General features: G+C 43.5%; 1 protein-coding gene across 5 annotated transcripts in view; it reads right to left on the bottom strand.

Annotated features, from left to right (window-relative positions):
- The window catches only part of TTLL13 (tubulin tyrosine ligase like 13), an 85,474-nt gene that overhangs the window by 35,741 nt on the left and 31,661 nt on the right, over nucleotides 1–18,072 (bottom strand). For 2 of the 5 annotated variants that reach the window (XM_073618492.1, XM_073618491.1), the window contains exons 2-10: nucleotides 17,534–17,574; nucleotides 14,611–14,890; nucleotides 13,981–14,021; nucleotides 13,744–13,862; nucleotides 13,513–13,643; nucleotides 11,988–12,144; nucleotides 6,635–6,778; nucleotides 4,632–4,717; nucleotides 2,339–2,564 (exon numbers count right to left, since the gene is read on the bottom strand). In XM_073618492.1, coding sequence (XP_073474593.1) covers nucleotides 2,339–2,564; nucleotides 4,632–4,717; nucleotides 6,635–6,778; nucleotides 11,988–12,144; nucleotides 13,513–13,643; nucleotides 13,744–13,862; nucleotides 13,981–14,021; nucleotides 14,611–14,870 — 1,164 coding nt within the window. In that variant the 5' untranslated portion in view covers nucleotides 14,871–14,890; nucleotides 17,534–17,574. Of the gene's footprint in view, nucleotides 1–2,338; nucleotides 2,565–4,631; nucleotides 4,718–6,634; nucleotides 6,779–11,987; nucleotides 12,145–13,512; nucleotides 13,644–13,743; nucleotides 13,863–13,980; nucleotides 14,022–14,610; nucleotides 14,891–15,242; nucleotides 15,370–17,533; nucleotides 17,575–18,072 lie in introns of those variants that run through there. The other 3 variants (XM_073618493.1, XM_073618490.1, XM_073618494.1) reach the window with 2 other exon arrangements.

Below are 18,072 nucleotides of genomic sequence, written 5' to 3'. Positions count from 1 at the left end.
AGGCTTACCTATAGGTAAAAGTCATGTATGGGAGTTTACGCTTACGTTAAGAGGTTTTTTTCACCTTAAAAAAACCTTCTGTGTCCAGATCCCCTCCAGACCCCCTCTCCCCCGTACTCACCTGAGCCCGAACTCGATCCAACGAGAGCAGCAGCTCTTTCATAGTTACATAGTAGGTGAGGTTGAAAAAAGACACAAGTCCATCAAGTCCAACCTATGTGTGTGATTATGTGTCAGTATTACATTATATATCCCTGTATGTTGCGGTCATTCAGGTGATTATCTAATAGTTTCTTAAATCTATCAATGCTCCCCGCTGAGACCACCGCCTGTGGAAGGGAATTCCACATCCTTGCCGCTCTTACAGCGTACTCTACGTAGTTTAAGGTTAAACCTCTTTTCTTCTAATTGTAATGAGTGGCCACGAGTCTTATTAAACTCTCTTCTGCGAAAAAGTTTTATCCCTATTGTGGGGTCACCAGTACGGTATTTGTAAATTGAAATCATATCCCCTCTCAAGTGTCTCTTCTCCAGAGAGAATAAGTTCAGTACTCGCAACCTTTCCTCATAACTAAGATCCTCCAGACCCTTTATTAGCTTTGTTGCCCTTCTTTGTACTCGCTCCATTTCCAGTACATCCCTCCTGAGGACTGGTGCCCAGAACTGGACAGCATACTCCAGTGCGGCCGGACCAGAGTCTTGTAGAGCGGGAGAATTATTGTTTTATCTCTGGAGTTGATCCCCCTTTTAATGCATGCCAATATTCTGTTTGCTTTATTAGCAGCAGCTTGGCATTGCATGCCATTGCTGAGCCTATCATCTACTAGGACCCCCAGGTCCTTTTCCATCCTAGATTCCCCCAGAGGTTCTCCCCCCAGTGTATAGATTGCATTCATATTTTTGCCACCCAAATGCATTATTTTACATTTTTCTACATTGAACCTCATTTGCCATGTAGTCGCCCACCCCATTAATTTGTTCAGGTCTTTTTGCAAGGTTTCCACATCCTGCGGAGAAGTTATTGCCCTGCTTAGCTTAGTATCGTCTGCAAATACAGAGATTGAACTGTTTATCCCATCCTCCAGGTCGTTTATAAACAAATTAAATAGGATTGATCCCAGCACAGAACCCTGGGGAACCCACATCTATTCCACATCTAAATAAGGAAAGCAGTCTAGGGTGACAATGCTACTCCTTCATAGATACAGTGAGTGTGGTCACCCTAGCACAGGAAGTGTGCTACTGGCAGGATCCAAGGTGAAAATACATGAAAAAAGCTAAAAAGAAAAAAACGAATGCTGTAACCTCATCTAAGGACTGATAAGCCGCAATATATTATATTTTTGTTTTTTGGTGGCAAGATGTGCCAGGAGGAAAGAGAAAAAAATGGGCAAAAAAGATTCCTGTAGGTTTATTACAAAGGTTAGGCAACTGGTTATACGTTAGGTGTAACACTGCACTAATGGAAGCCATAGATGCCTAATTTTTTCAGCCAAAGGAATGATCCAAAAAAAAAAATGAACAGATTACCCCACGCACACATGCGAGGTGGATGGAGGAATCCTCCCCACTGTACCCTTGTATTCTGACAGCAGGGCTCCTCTGCTGTCAGTATACACCAATTAGTGGTTGCAGCCGCTGACCAACAAAAGTTTTCCAACAGTCCCGCTCAACAGAAGTCTACCATTAGATCGACTTCTGTCGAGCGAGAATGTCCATAGATAGGTCAAAACTTGGCCGTTCCCTGCTGAACCGGCTGAATTTTGCTCCATCTATGGCAGTGGTTCTCAACTCCAGTCCTCAGGACCCACCAACAGGCCAGATTTTATGTATTACCTTGGGGAGATGCAGACTAGAATACTGCAATCACTGAGCAGCAAATGATATCATCTGTGATGTATTTCAGTTATCTTGCAAACCTGGTCTGTTAGTGGGTCCTGAGGACTGGAGTTGAGAACCACTGATCTATGGGAAGCTTAAGAGGGCTTCTACAGAAGTGAAGAAATAACAATAGGCATCCAAAGGATGTTGAAACAGTATATTTGCAGAGGATGCCTTCTGATGTTTACAAACTGCAAACCTGATGTGTTCTCTGGGATTCAGTGGCCACTTTGATCAGAGTATTGTATTAGTGCAATGTTGGCTCCCTGGGAAGTAGGGAAGCCATATTAAACCCGAGCCCTGATTGACAGAGATGAAGGGGACAGTGGGAGAAACTGTGAAATTATTAATTGTTCACAGGTATAGTGGAATGATTAGGCTACATATGTATAGTACATATAAATATTCTAACTGACAACTATTGCTACTACTAATAGTATCACATGCACTATTTTACCTCTAGCACCCAGGGCTTTAACTTTTTATCCAGGAGAATGTCAAAACCAAGAATCTCAAAACATGCACTGCCAGCAATATGGTTTGGGAAGCAAGTGCGATAGTTGTGTTTCAAAATAGGATGTGCAGAAATTAGAGTCTTAATAATGATATCTTCAATATCCTCCCAAAGTTTATTCGCGTCATATTTGTTGTTCTCCAGCCAACTCCATAGTGTTGAGAGTTTCCTATTTTGAGGGGAAAAAAAAAAAAAAAAACATTTAGGCCTGGAAATATGGGCTTCAAACGTGGAGTTTGACATGCATTTCTGATGCCTGTGATCCCTATATGATTCTCGGTGGAGATAAGTTGTACTGAAGTTGATGGCTCAATATACACAAGCAGGGACATATTTCCATTACTGGAGCCTGTAGGCAGTGCCAGAACAAAGGGTGGGGGGGTGGGGAGGCTGTTCCCTAAGTCATTTCTTCCTTCTGTTGCAAGGCTGACAGGAGTACTGACCGTGGCAGTGATTTTGACAAGCAAGTGACTGCTGGGTGTAGGATCCCCTAAGCCAGTGGCATACTTACCAGAGTCACAGAATTTGCAATTGCAATCCATCCCCATGCACCAGGGGGCCCGTGGGTTCCCATGTACCCATGGATAGGCGAGCTGTGTGGGCAGCCTATAGAGAAACTGATGCCCTTCATTTTCCTCCTGCAGCCGCTGAAAGCCTGCTTCTCCTCTCCCTGCTGCAGGCATTCAGCAGCTGCAGGAGAAAAATTAAGGGCATCAGTTCCTCTATATGCCTTCACCACTGCCCCTCCTATCTAGGTCCTGCGGACCTAGACACCAGTGGAGGTACTACCAGGGTTGCAAAGGTTGCACTTGCGACTAGGCCCTGGCGTTCTGTCGCTGTGCGAGGGCCCCAAGATGGCAGGAAGGGGGCCCGCTCCAGAACATGTGAAATGGTAGAACGTTTTGCTGTTTCTTGTTCATTTTATTGGGTGGTTGTAACCTGACAAGAATATTATAATAATGATACATAAGCTCATAAGATGACTGTGGTTCTACTCATCATAGAAAAAAACTGTGTGCCCAATAACTATACAAAAAAGCTACCTATTTTCCTCTGGCATTTATAGTCCCAGGCCTACTAGGAAATCCATATCTGTACATTAACTTTTTTTTACTCTGTTAAATTAAACTTGAGTGGAACCCCTTCATGAAATCAAGTCATTGGTTTCATTACTGAAATTTTTGAGGCCCACAAAAACTATGGGTTTGCTGTAAAATCATTTTAATATTGTTCCCTAAGTCATTTCTTCATTTAGCACCAAAAAAAAGGTAGTTTGCAATGCTTAAAGTGCATATAGCAAAATGTCAATGAGTATTGATGCCCGAGTTTACCAAGTGTATGGGGTATACTCAGAGCTTTTTTTCTCAGACAATAGGTGCAGGAACTCCCCTTTTCTGAGTCACCCCTTTTCCCCGCCCCTACCCACCTCCGAGCACCGTCCCTTGGTTTCATCCCCTACCCACCTCCCAATACCGCCCCTTTTAGACAATACAGAACCAAGTATAATTTTGTGGTGCTAAGTAATTCGTATGGAATTTGGTAAAGATATCAAGAAAAGCAGTAACAATAGATCCCCTAACAATAGATCAGCCAGCAACAATAGATCCCCCTAACAACAATGTACCACCCACAACAAAATTCCCCCCCAGCAACAATAGACTCCCAGCAGCATCAACAGATCTCCACACAGCCAGCATTAATAGGATCTCTGGCAGCCATCAACAATAGACCCCTCCTCCAACAGTAGATCTTCAGCAACAATTGACCCCCCCCCCCCGCAACATAAGACCCACCCCTAGCAACAATAGGTCCCCCACCAGCAACAATAGACCTCCTCAGCAACAATAGACCCCCCTGCAAAAATAGATCCCCCAGCAGTGAGCATCAATACCCTGCAGCACACCCCGGCACCCCTTGCCAGTCAGTCCAGGAGGTGCCGGAACTGCGCTCCCCCAAGTTCCAACTAAAAAAAAGTCCTGGGTATACTTTCACAGACTTTGCCCTAGAGAACTGAATGCAGAGGTGCTCACTCAGATGATCCCATATGCATTGTCCATAGGATGAGTCTTATGAAGACTATGCCATACTGCACACTGTCTTGCTCCTCTACAGGACAGATATTTAACCAAGGTTTCCTTTTTCAAATTCAAACATTTTCTGGTTGATTAAATCTTTTTTATCTAATAATTACTAGTTTGTATGTATCTATTATATGTCTTTTTGTTATGATACCCACCTTTTGCTGCCTGTCATTTCATCCCGTATAAAATTGTCATTGTGCTTGTTGATCGCATAATTGGTCAAATGCATACAGACATCATCCTGTGAAAATGATATTAATAATTAAGTAATAATATATTTTTTTAATTAGTAGGCTGAAAGCATAATTCTGAAGATAATTGCATAACTGACTGGGCAGAAAAAAGTGAAAGTATAACATTTCTGCCAAGTACCACATGCTTGACATTTATTTAGATAAATAAGTCTGTTGATAAAATTAAATTAGTCAAGCAAACTGTAATCTGCCATTTTTAAAGCTGAAACCCAGATGCAAGATATCCTCCTGTGAACATGTTTCTTGTTATGTTATTCACCTAAAGCAGAGCTTCACCCAAAGGGGAAAGTTACGCTTTAAGTCCCCCCCCCCACCCCCCTGCCACATTTGGCTGGTCATTTTTGAGAGAGGGGGAGCAGGTACCTAGTTCTGACAGGTACCCACTCCCACTTCTGCTTGGATCGCCTAGGCAAAGTTGTCCTCTTCCCCTCTCTCTCCACAGTCTTCTGGGACACGTCACAGGTCCTAGAAGACTGCGGGATCATTCACATACTGCAGTGTGGCTCGAGCATGTGTAACGGGCAGCCGGCTGTGAAGCCACAAGCAGCACAGCCGGCTGCCAATAGATAAGGTGCCATCCCCGGGAACCAGAAGCCCAGTGAAAAATTAGCCCAGGTGAGAATGACGCTGGATCCCTGGACAGGTAAGTGTCCTGTTATTAATCAGCTACAGGATTTGCAGCTGCAGACTTTTTTCTTTCCAGAGTGGAAAACCTCTTTAACCCCTTTGTGTGCATCGGCAGTGATCTGTGCTATGCATGAATCTATCCATTACTCATATAGAGGGGTGGCGTGATAGAGGGGGCTGTGCCCGTGCGCCCTTAATGGACGGGCCGCCACGGCTTGGGAGATAACCTTTCTCTCTTCACGCTCTTCTCTTCACGCTCTCTTCAGGCTCATAGCACTTTTTACAATACTCTTGCTGTTTGGCTTGGTGCCATACTTCTCACACTTGTTTCATGGTTTCTTCCTTCACATAGAGGATATCCTTTCTTGGTTACACACTAGTATCCATACAATACATACGGTCACTTGTCATATTGGTTTTGGGTTCCTTTTGCTTTTCACAGCAGTATTAGTACCTATTTATAGTTATACTCAATAATCATTTTTTGGACTTTATAGAATTAGAGTCCATACACATCACTACCTGGAGACCTCCTATCTTTATAATTTGGGGACTATATGTGTGCGCTTGGTTCCTTTGCGGGCCCCTGCCACAGTTCCCACGATAGACACCTCAGGCAGCCCCCCCAGGTTCTAGCATCACAGATTCCAGACTCAGTTGACTTGTGAGTATATAAAAGGGATAGATGTTTTTTTCCTTTGCCCTGCAAACTACTTTTCCCAATATATGGGTATCATCAGACCATATTTGCTTTTTTATATCCCTTGCCCCTGAACAGTGGAATAAACCACGAAAAGCGTCGGACATATCCAGATACACCTTGTTCCATATAGACGTACCAATGCATTTTATCTATTCAGATTTTACTCCATTATTCTCTTTTAAGTGATGTTTGAATTTGGAGGACATTTTCCTATGCCACATAACGCAATGTGCTATGATGCTATGACTCCTTTCTATGTTGTATGGCCTGCCATACATTATCTGTATGATTTACAAATCTTTGTATGTATATATGCTATTATGTCGTGTCAATTACTGTTCAGACGATAAACATATATGTTTTTATAATAGACGTCTACTTTAGCCATACTGTACATGCCTTATTTAAAGTCCAAACTTTTTCTTTTTTGAAAAAAAGAAAAAAATAATAAATGCATATTTTTTGACATGCAAAAAAAAAATGTGCATTTATTTTTTATTTTTTGTAAAGGTGAACCTTTCCTTTAAGAGTCGCTTTAATGTTCCTTTTTGATTATTGTCACAAGGCTCCTTACCAGGTTGCTGTGACTAGGCTCTGTGTAGGACATTGTTGCAAAACGTGCCAACCCTTCTTTGTAGATAAAAATGCGCAGAGGTTCACAAGATGTCACAAGCACATATATCCGCAGATCGAATTTATATCCATCGACGAGGAATGGCTGTACCGAGAAAACAAATGTAAATGCAGGGCATGGCATATTAAAAGCAGAGCCAGAGATCTACCATAATATAAGACAATATAATGCTTTAGAATGATACTGACTACTAAAACAAAAATGGTAGACAACAGGGCTAGTTTACATGGACACCAGATTTGAAATTTTTCAAAATGCTTGGCAAACTCTCTATGGCAGAGGCGTAAGTAGAACCTTCAAGGCCCTGGTGCAAAATCCATGAAGGGCTCCTCTGACCACTGGGGCCCTTTCCATCAGTCCCGGGGACCTTCCCACTAATGCTGGGGCCATTTAATCCCATCACAAGGACCGTTATAAGCTCCGGTTCACACCGCAACAAAATATCTTGCGACATGAAGTCGCCTGACAAGTCAAAACACATTTATTTCAATAGGTGCCATCTTAATCAGTGCGACTCAAGTCGCAGTGACCAAAAAAAGGTTTCTGCGCTACTTTTCTGCAACTTTGGTGCAATTTGAGTGTCATAGACCACAATGTTAAATCACAAAATTTGCAAGCAACTCGCAAGGAAATTGCAAGCAAGTCGCATGCATTGGGGGTTGCAGCAGTGTGAATCAAGCCTTACGGTCCCATAGCGGGACCCTTTAGCATGTTCTGCAGTGGGCCCCCTTCCTGCCATCTTCAGCACTCCCCCATAGTGGAGGAATGCCAGGGCCTGGTTGCAAGTGCGACCTTTACAACCCTGGTAGTTCTGCCACTGTCTATGGGAGTGATTTACTTAAATCAAGTAAAGCATGTTACTTTGCAAGGGAATTTTCACTTTGAAGGGCAATCTTCACTTAGCTTAGTGAGTGCAATGAAAAATCATTTTGGAAAGAATTCCCATTCATGTGCAAAGAAAATAAAATAAAAAATGTTTGCTTGCACATGACTGGATTATTCACTTTATTCAATGAGCTGAGTTTTAGTAAATCGACCCTTATGTGTTTAACAAGAGTTGAGATGCGTTAGTAACATGTTTAATTCACATGCAGGAAATTATCAGAAGCTTTCTGAAAACTCGTAAACAACGGTTTTGCATACCCAGGAAATAATTTAAGCAAAATGATTTTTTAAGCATGGTTCGTTGCATCAAGGTAATCAGTTAGTTTATCAAGTGATTTTTTATTTGGGGGGGGGGGGGGGGGGGGTATTCATACTATTCTTGTCCCAGCTGCTTTTTTGCTGCTGTTGCTGATTAAAAATGTTAACTGGCTGGCTGTAATCTGTAATTATGATTCTGATAAAGCTAACTGGCTAAATGCAAACTCGTGCCTTACCCTTGAAATTAACAGGAAAAATTAGAAAAAAAACCTTGCACTATCACTGTACACAATACATTTTCATGCATGCAACATCTAAACCTGAAATTCTCAACTAGGGTTCCTCAAGCTGCGGCTAACTGACCTCCCATCTAATGGTTCCTGCATAGTTCCAGGTTCAATGCCATTTGGCAGAGCTAGCAGCATAACCGCAAGGATGTAATTTTGGCCACCCCTTTAAGGGTAGCATTCTTTAGAATTACCATCACCAATCTAAGGGGCGTTTTTCCAATGACCCCTGATGGACTAATCTTACCAGTGGTTTCCTGAGATCTGAAAGGAATTTAGGCTGGGTTCACGCCATTGCGAATTGGAATGCAGGATCTCCGCATCCAATTCGCAATAACGGGAGATTTTGCCCGGCTCTCTATGGAGCCGGTTCACATATCTCCGCAATGGGTCCAGTGGATTTTGTACAAAAACGCTGTGCGTCTTTTGGTCCATTTTTAGGTCTGAATTCAGCCCAAAATTTGGGCTGAAATCAGACCTGAAACGGTGAACCAGCACACACCGGACCCCTGCTGTGAGCTGCATGCGGCTCATTTGTGAACTGAGCCTCTACGTCTTCCTCTGGGATAAAAAGGTTGAGAAAGGCTGACTGAAACCAATTGGAAGCAATGCAAAGTCAAACAAAAACGACCAAATGTTTTAGATTTAGTGTCACTTTTTTAAAGCCAGAACTACACTGCATCTGAGCACCACAAACCAAAAACTCTAATTAATTTATAATATTCTAAGCAAACTGACCCATCCATCCATGCTTTATTTTGCTGAGAACTCATTGAAAAACATCCCCTAGCATTTCTGGCTGTGGCCATCTTGAGTAAGGGCAGATGAATTGTATAGCATTTACTTCCTGGAATCCATCTGCCCTTTGCCCAGGCATGCAGGCAGGAGGGTGTTCTTAGCTGAGAAAACCCCTCCTCCCCTCCTGAAAACTTCTGGGATGTATGACATTACTTGCCTAGGCCTGGAAACCAAGAAGTAACTAAAGAAAGGAGAAATGTAATGTTTTTTATATTGATACATTTTTTTATGAGTTAGCTAAAGAGAGAACACAAGTCACTAGTCTAATGAGTCAATAACGGGCTTTTTTTCAACAGAGGAAAAAATATAAACATGTTAAAAAAAAACCAGACTAAACCACCTCTTGTCTCAAAGGAGAATACAAAAATATGCTAATTAATGCAATAATAAATACCTAACTAAAAAGGAAAAGCTAAAAATGATTTGTTTATTTCAGTCCTGATCACAGTATTTAATAAAGAAAATGTGTACAATTTCTGCCATTATGAAGTATCTTGAGGACCCATTCAAATATATACATTGGAGTAATGTGTGTTACAGCAATGCAAAGGCTTTCAATCTGAAAGGCACCCCATTGCTCCAATCTGATGCACCTTCAACATACCTGCATTGCAGCACACCACAATGCCTGGTAATGCATTACGGTGTATTGTAGTGCTCTTCATCAGAAAAACTAGAGCATGCACAAATTTCTCTGCATTGGCAGACCATTCAAAATAACTGGAGGGGAGTGAAGCTATTAATCATCCGCCCATTACCTCCCATTCATCGGTCCTATGTCATTCATCGAAGCTGTATTATGGCTTCTATGAATGTCAGATTCAGCAGGAAAGTACAGGCATAGTCTGGTACAATACTGACCTGAAGGCCCTGTAACTGTAGTATGGCGGTGGGGGGGGGGGGGGCCGTAGGACAGAACTATAAGTTCTGTCCCTTGTGCTGATTTTTTGTTTTTAGTTTTGGCTAAACTTAGACTCCTGAATCAGACCTTAGAACAGGGGTCCTCAAACTACGGCCCGCCAAGGTCTTTTACCCGGCCCTCCCTGCCTTTCGGGCACTGGGGCCCCCACAACGGTCCGCCCGGACAGATGCTTTCCCTGCGGACCCCGCTTCATAGGGGGAAACGGTACTAATTTCGGGCACTGTCCAGAGTGGGGGCGGAGACACAGAGCCTGCTCCAGCGCGGGAAAGCTTCACAAGGACTCTCCTCGCGGCTGCCTGTTCATAGCGGTAAGTCCCGCGGCGCTCCTCTCACTAATCCCCGTGCACTGGACAGGCTGGCTGCATTACTGGGCACAGATCACGCTGCATTGCTGGGCACAGATCACTCTGCATTGCTGGGCACAGATCACTCTGCATTGCTGGGCACAGATCACTCTGCATTGCTGGGCACAGATCACTCTGCATTGCTAGGCACAGATCACTCTGCATTGCTGGGCACAGATCACGCTGCATTGCTGGGCACAGATCACGCTGCATTGCTGGGCACAGATCACGCTGCATTGCTGGGCACAGATCACGCTGCATTGCTGGGCACAGATCACGCTGCATTGCTGGGCACAGATCACGCTGCATTGCTGAGCACAGGTCAGGCTGCATAACTGGGCACAGGTCAGGCTGCATAACTGGGCACAGGTCAGGCTGCATAACTGGACAATGGAGAGGCTGGCTGCATTACTGGGCACAGGTCAGGCTGCATTACTGGGCACAGGTCAGGCTGCATAACTGGGCACAGGTCAGGCTGCATAACTGGGAACAGGTCAGGCTGCATAACTGGACAATGGAGAGGCTGGCTGCATTACTGGGCACAGGTCAGGCTGCATAACTGGGCACAGGTCAGGCTGCATAACTGGACAATGGAGAGGCTGGCTGCATTACTGGGTGCAGGTCAGGCTGCATTAATGGGCGCAGGTCAGGCTGCATTACTGGACAATGGAGAGGCTGGCTGCATTACTGGGTACAGGACAGGCTGCCTTGCTGGGCACAGATCAGGCTGCCTTGCTGGGCACAGATCAGGCTGCCTTCCTGGGCACAGATCAGGCTGCCTTGCTGGGCACAGATCAGGGTGCCTGGCTGGGCACAGATCAGGCTGCCTGGCTGGGCACTGATCAGGCTGCTTTGCTGGGCACTGATCAGGCTGCCTTGCTGGGCACTGGTAATGCTGCCTTGCTGGGCACTGGTCAGGCTGCCTTGCTGGGCACTGGTCAGGCTGCCTTGATGGGCACTGGTCAGGCTGCATTACTGGGCACTGGTCAGGCTGCATTACTGGGCACTGGTCAGGCTGCATTACTGGGCACAAGTCAGGCTGCATTACTGGGCACAAGTCAGGCTGCATTACTGGGCACAAGTCGGGCTGCATTATTGGGCACAAGTCGGGCTGCCTTGCTGGGCACTGGAGAGGCTGGCTGCCTTGCTGGGCACTGGAGAGGCTGGCTGCCTTGCTGGGCACTGGAGAGGCTGGCTGCCTTGCTGGGCACTGGAGAGGCTGGCTGCCTTGCTGGGCACTGGAGAGGCTGGCTGCGCTACTGGGCACTGGAGAGGCTGGCTGCGCTGCTGGGCACTGGAGAGGCTGGCTGCACTGCTGGGCACTGGTCAGGCTGGCTGCGCTGCTGGGCACTGGTCAGGCTGGCTGCGCTGCTGGGCACTGGTCAGGCTGCATTGTTGGGCACTGGTCAGGCTGCATTGTTGGGCACTGGTCAGGCTGCATTGTTGGGCACTGGTCAGGCTGCATTGTTGGGCACTGGTCAGGCTGCATTGTTGGGCACTGGTCAGGCTGCATTGCTGGGCACTGGTGAGGCTGCATTGCTGGGCACTGGTGAGGCTGCATTGCTGGGCACTGGTGAGGCTACATTGATTCGGCCCCCCAACAATCTGAGGGACAGTGGACTGGCCCCCTATTTAAAAAGTTTGAGGACCCCTGCCTTAGAAAATATGGCAACTGCTTTGAAAAGCTGCTGGAGTGCTTAACAAAGCCTTCTTTCAGTTCCCCATGTGAACTAGGCCATACATCAGTACAACATTCACTTTTGCTATGTACTGTATACAGAACAGGTGATCTCTGTTACCTTGGAGAGATACTGCTGACAGATCATGTGCTCTCCATGTTTGATCTCCTTCAGGTTTTTAGAGAGAAAAATGCCCCTGCCTTGGCAGCCACTGTCAGGTTTGCAGATATATGTTTTGTTCTTCTTTGAGCGGCAGTAGGCCTGGAAATCACCATAACTGCAGTAAAAGGACAAGTAGACACAAGGACACATAATTTAAAATAAAACTTTATATATATATATATATATATATTATATATTCTAAGCAATCAAAATTAAACAAGAGAAACAATAAGACGTTACCAATATACCTTAGAAACGTATTGTCTAAGGAGACCACTGCCTCAATGTAGTCTTTACCTAATTGGCAATTTTTGACTGACCCTGCAGAGTAGTTTCATTTCAACAAAGGTTAAAACTTGGTCCTCAAAAGATTGCTTATGCATACTCCTTACTAAAACCAATTATTCGATGGTCAATGGCAAAAAGTCCTTTTACATTGGTGGTCAGAATGCAACCTTTGCGGTGGTAGTCAGAATGCCACTTTTACAGACAGCTAAAAAAATTGGGTCATGATGCTGACTTTGCCAACTGACAATGGTCAATGAACTATGCAGGCACCATAAATAGATGGTCAACTAACCACAGCTCGAGGAACCCCTGGCAACCTCTGGAGGAACCCTAGGGTTCCATTGAGTGCTGGTTGAGAATGGCTGCTCTATGCAATGTGCTTATACAGTAAGTATAGTTTGAAAAGCCAGTATCTTACTGCCTGTACGTTGGTGCTCAAAATGTAAACCTTTAGCAACCCATAGCAAACAAATATTGATTTAGACCAGGAGTCTCCAAACTTACTAATCAAAAGGCCAGAATACTGTCCTTCAGACTTTAGGGGGGGGCAGACTGTGGCCAGTGGGAATAGTAAATGTCCTGGGATCAGTGGGATTAAATAATGCCTTAGGCTTGGTTGTCAGTGGTAGTAAGAAAGTGAAATAGCCCATGTGGTCAGTAGGTGGTGAAGTAGTGCCTCATCATTGATATTGGTGGAAGGAAAAGTGCCCCATGCCTGGCGTCAGTGAAAAGAATAGTGCCCAGTCATTGTTGACAGTGGGAGGAATAGTGCCCCATTGTTGGTGTCAGTGAGACAAATATTGCTTCATCTTTGGTGTCATATTGTTGGTGTCAGTGGGAGTAATAGTGCCCCATTACTTGTGTCAGGGGAAGAAATAGTGCCCCTTTTTGGTGCCAGTGGGAGGAATAATGCCCCATTGCTGGTTTCAGTGGAAGAATCGCGCCCTATCACTGGTTTCAGTCAAGGGATAGGGTCCCTCATCGTTGTGGGCAGTAGTAAGAATAGCGTCTCGTATTAGAAGGAGGAATGATATCTAAAGGGCCAGATAAAGGCAAGAAAAGGGCCACATGTGGCCCCCGAGAAACCGTTTGGAGACTACTGATTTAGACTTATGAAAGTTACCTCTGTAGACTGGTACTTTAATAAAAACTTTCTATTCTTTTAGATTCCAATTCAGTAAACTGTGTTACTTACTCAGCGGGAAGGCACCATGTTCGTGGAAAAATGTTGTAATCTTTTGGAAATAATTTTAACAGTCTATTCATATTTCTTGCCAGTAAGTCCTTTCTACATATCTCACTCATTCCTGGGAAGTGATTGATTTTCTGTTCATAAATAAAATGTGAAAAAATATACATTTATATAAGGAAAACATTATTAAACCATCAACCAGGAGTCACTCAAATCACTATGTACTGGACTTACTTGAAACCTCTTCATCTCCATTACACGCTCCAGTGAGACTGAGCAGTCTGTCCAGTAAACCGTCCACTCTTCATCATCTCCAACTTCCTTCAGTCCACTAAGTCGTGAAGCACGCCGCACTGAAATGCAAACATGGGCATAGAACATACATAAGTAAACATAAGTAGCACAAGAACAATGCACTGGATCAGTTTAACAACAAACACAGTCACATTTTGAAAGGACACACTGGCTTACCACTCTCATATTTGCAACTTGTTAAGTTGATACCAATTACCCTACAAATAAGAAGAAATATGTTTTTTTTTACAATACTTTGTAAAAATTATTAAGAATTCTAAAATGTTGATAGCAATGACAACAATAAAATAAAAGCTGCCTTTGGCGCATTTACAAGCTTGATATACAAAAGCAGCAGTCAATATCACATTCCCTGAACTTGACCATAGAAGACATGTACTAAAATGCTTTCACTACTTCATTTTTTTAGGGAGCCCTCCTGTTGTATCTGAAAAATCATCAGTTGAGTAACGTTCAACATATACAGTATATGGCATAAGTACAATGGCTGTTTTCACATGTATGGGCAACAGGTACAAAGATTGTCTAGGAAAGAGTTCAACTCTTTTCACTTACTCATATGAGATGGATTTTCATTATTTTTTAGCCCTTACACAGCTAACTGCAATAGGAGAACTGAGGACGGTTTACAGTAGTCTGAACCTATATCTTTACGTCTTTCCTGGAGAGTCTCGTTAACCGTAAACTACATTTACATCATTATTCATGCACAGTAGAGGAAACTATTTAACATCCAAATATCAGAACAATTATAAGAACGTGGTAACACCTTCTACCATCAAATACCTGCGTTTTTTCTTTTTCTTTTTAGGTTGGTCTGTTTTATCCACCTTTCCCTCAGTTGCTGTATTTTTTGGAGTATTCTCTAATTCCTCTTCATCTTTGTTTTTTCTGTGCTCAATATTATGTTCAACATTTGATGTTATAGGTTCTTCATCCAATGCGGAGGTCCCACCTATACTCTCACTTTCGGATTCTTCTTCATCCTCCTCATCATCTCCAGAGTCCTCATCTGATTCACTACTAACATGGGATTCAACCTTCATATTGCTTTGAAACGCTCAAGCTGTAAAATATGGAAATCTTCTAAGTCAAAATACTATATCAGCAAATGAAAATATGTTGTATTTTGAGAAAATAACATACTAAAAAAGTGAAGATTGAGGTGGACCACCATACACGCTTATAGAGATAGCAGCCCAGGTGCAATAAAGATGATATGTAGAATGTCAAGAAGAAAGCAGGTGCTCTCCACGAGACATGCAACAGGAGGAAGGATCAATAAGGTGTCTATTATGGTCAACTTCTTGGTGGGGCCCAAGAGAAATGTGTCTGTATCCCACCAAAACGTTGACCATAATGGACAACTTAGTGAACATTCCTTCAGTTGCAAGTCCCATGGGGGGCATACGTCTTACCTTTCCAAAAGACTTGTAATTCTTATGTACAATACACCTCACCAGCCAGCACAGTCAGGTTCTACATTCCCTCTCTACATAACATGTTGCTAAGCAGGTCTAGGAGCCACCACAGCCTATGAATGGACAAGGGAGGAGCGGCAGCTCCTTCTTCCCTCAGCAAACTCTCAGAGTTAGAAGCACGGCACTGTTGGTTAACCTCAGTAGACATGTATTTTTTTCAGTCTGACTAACTAGTACGTAACTACTTAGCACAGTGCAAAGCCATAGAGCCTGATTAAGTAAGAGTGCGGTGACTCTCTCTTTGCCCATTTGATTGCTATTAAACAGGGGATTAAACTAGGCTGATTCTAAAACAGATTCAGGTACTTTTACCAACTGTATATAAAAATACATCTAATTATAATAATTAATCCAAATCTGGATCAAAAATTGATTTGTTATAGAACGCCGGCTCTCTAGTACTCTCCCTTAGCAGATCACCGACTCATTAGTACCTCTGTTCAGCAAGTCACCAGCTTATTAATACCCTCCTTAGTACCCCCAGCTCTGCTGGTACCCACAGCTCTGTTGGTCCCCTGCTCAGTAGTAACCCTCACACCTCTGCTGATCTAATAATCCCCAGCTCTGCTGATACTCTTGTTTGCTGATCCTCCTCTCTCTTTCTGGTCCCTGCGCACCTCCCGCTATATTGCTCCCATACTGTGCGTGTGACATCTGCTAGGTTCTCCTGCTCTGGTCCCCCAGCTCCGCTGGTCCTCTGCCGCTCAGTCCCTCTCTCCGGTACCCACTCAACTTCTGCTACAGTGTTCTGGTTGCTCTGCTCCAGTCCAATGAATGAATGAATGAATAACTTATATAGCGCTACATATGCAAACTAAATCGCCACAAGGCGCTTTTGCTGCCAGAGTCTATCTGGGTCTTCAGAAGAGATGGGTCTTGAGTTTCTTCCTGAAGGCCAGATGGTTTTCTTCTGAGCGGATGTCCGCGGGTAGAGCGTTCCATAGCTGTGGTCCTTGGACTGCAAACTTCCAAAAGTCCGAAAGTCCAGACCCCGCTCACCTTCCTGCTGCTCCTGGCTGCACACCAGATGTGGCATCTGCACTAGACACTTCAAGAATATATACACATGAACCTGAAATGACTACTAAAGACATCTCTCCGGTTCGCTTGTTGGTTTCCCAGTGTATACTGGGATATCTCATACCTGCAATACCTCCAAAACAAAGCAAAGCTAACGCTGAATAAAAGCCTCTCAAAAGCTTCCGGTGCTGTAAGCACCACTAAAGCAACATGGGGTATAATTTTTGAAGCAAACACATGTGAGCAGGACTGTAAGGTAACTATTTTATTTAGTGACAGGGGATTTAATTGGCACGCAGTGTGCTTTAAAAAAGTGTGTCCAATGCCACATTTCGAAGTAAGTGTAAATGATCCCTTACAGTTTACGCAGACAAAACATTTCAAATGACCAGAACTGTATAGCATAGCTGGCTTTGCAACATAATAAAAATAATAGAACAAAGAAACCTGCTCCTATGCAGGGACGTGTGGTGAGTTCAGTGGCTGGTGAGGCACTGGCTAGTATCAGAGCCAGATAAACACATACGCTGCGATCGTTAGAGCGAGAGCAATAATTCTAGCACTAGAACCCCTCTGTAACTCTAAACATGTAATCTGTAAAAAAATGTAAAGCGTCGCTTATGGAGATTTTTAAGTACTGAAGTTTGGCGCCATTCCACCAGTGTGCGCAATTTTAAAGCACGACATGTTAGGTATCTATTTACTTGATGTAACGTCATCTTTCACATTATACAAAAAAATCTGGTTATCTTTAGTGTTTTTGTTTTTTTATATATATTCATGAAAGTTTTTTTCCCAAAAAAAAACATTTGAAAAATTGCTGCGCAAATACCATGTAACATAAAAAGTTGCAAAGACCACCATTTTATTCCCTAGGGTGTCTGCTAAAACAATATATGTAATGTTCAGGGGGTTCTGAGTAAATTTCTAGCAAAAAAAATGATGATTATTACATGTAGGAGAGAAGTGTCAGAATTGGCCTGGGTGGCAAGGGGTTAATTACCATAAGTAATATACAAATCATTATTTTATATTGTTTTTAAGGTAATTTACTATATTTTCAAAATCTGTATTTAAGCAGGTGGGTTAACGGGCAAATTACAGAAGTTTGAAGTTATAACTTCCAACCAGTAATTTCACAATAAATAATAAATAATAAATTATTATCTTATAACATATAGCATAATAATATATGATTTAGCTTGTACCTTTTCAACAGCAGCAGATTCTCATTCTCCCTCTTAACTGTCTGAGAAAAACAAACATGGGATTGTGGATAAATCTTATACACATAAACACGTTATTTCCTTCTAGTTAAAGCGGTGTTCCGGGCCGAAATACTTTTTAGATAAAAATACCCCATAATACTCATGCTTAATGTATTCTAGTAAAGGTATGCTGTAAACTAAGGCCTGTTTTGTATTTTTGCACCATTGATTTTACTTTTGTAAGTCCCAGCAGGCTGCGGCCATCTCATGTGTGGGCATCTGAAGCCAGACTGTATCTCTTCCTGTATTCCATGCAGGCTGGTTACCCAGCATGCACCCCCAGATCTCACACATGCTCAGAGCAGCACGAGCAGTGTAAAAGGTTGTAGGTCGGGTTCCCATAGCAAAAGCAGTGTCAGAGGAAGTGGCTGCCCCTGTTTCGTCACATATGGCGACCCATCACATTTGGATACCCGCTGGAGTGCGCATGCGCGCCGCTGCCATATGCGTACCAACACTGTTGATTCGTCAGATTAGGC

This window comes from Aquarana catesbeiana, linkage group LG03 (genome assembly GCF_042186555.1).
Source record: "Aquarana catesbeiana isolate 2022-GZ linkage group LG03, ASM4218655v1, whole genome shotgun sequence".
NCBI lineage: Eukaryota > Metazoa > Chordata > Amphibia > Anura > Ranidae > Aquarana > Aquarana catesbeiana.
Note: the sequence above shows the minus strand (reverse complement) of the source record. Positions and strands in the feature narration are given on the sequence as shown.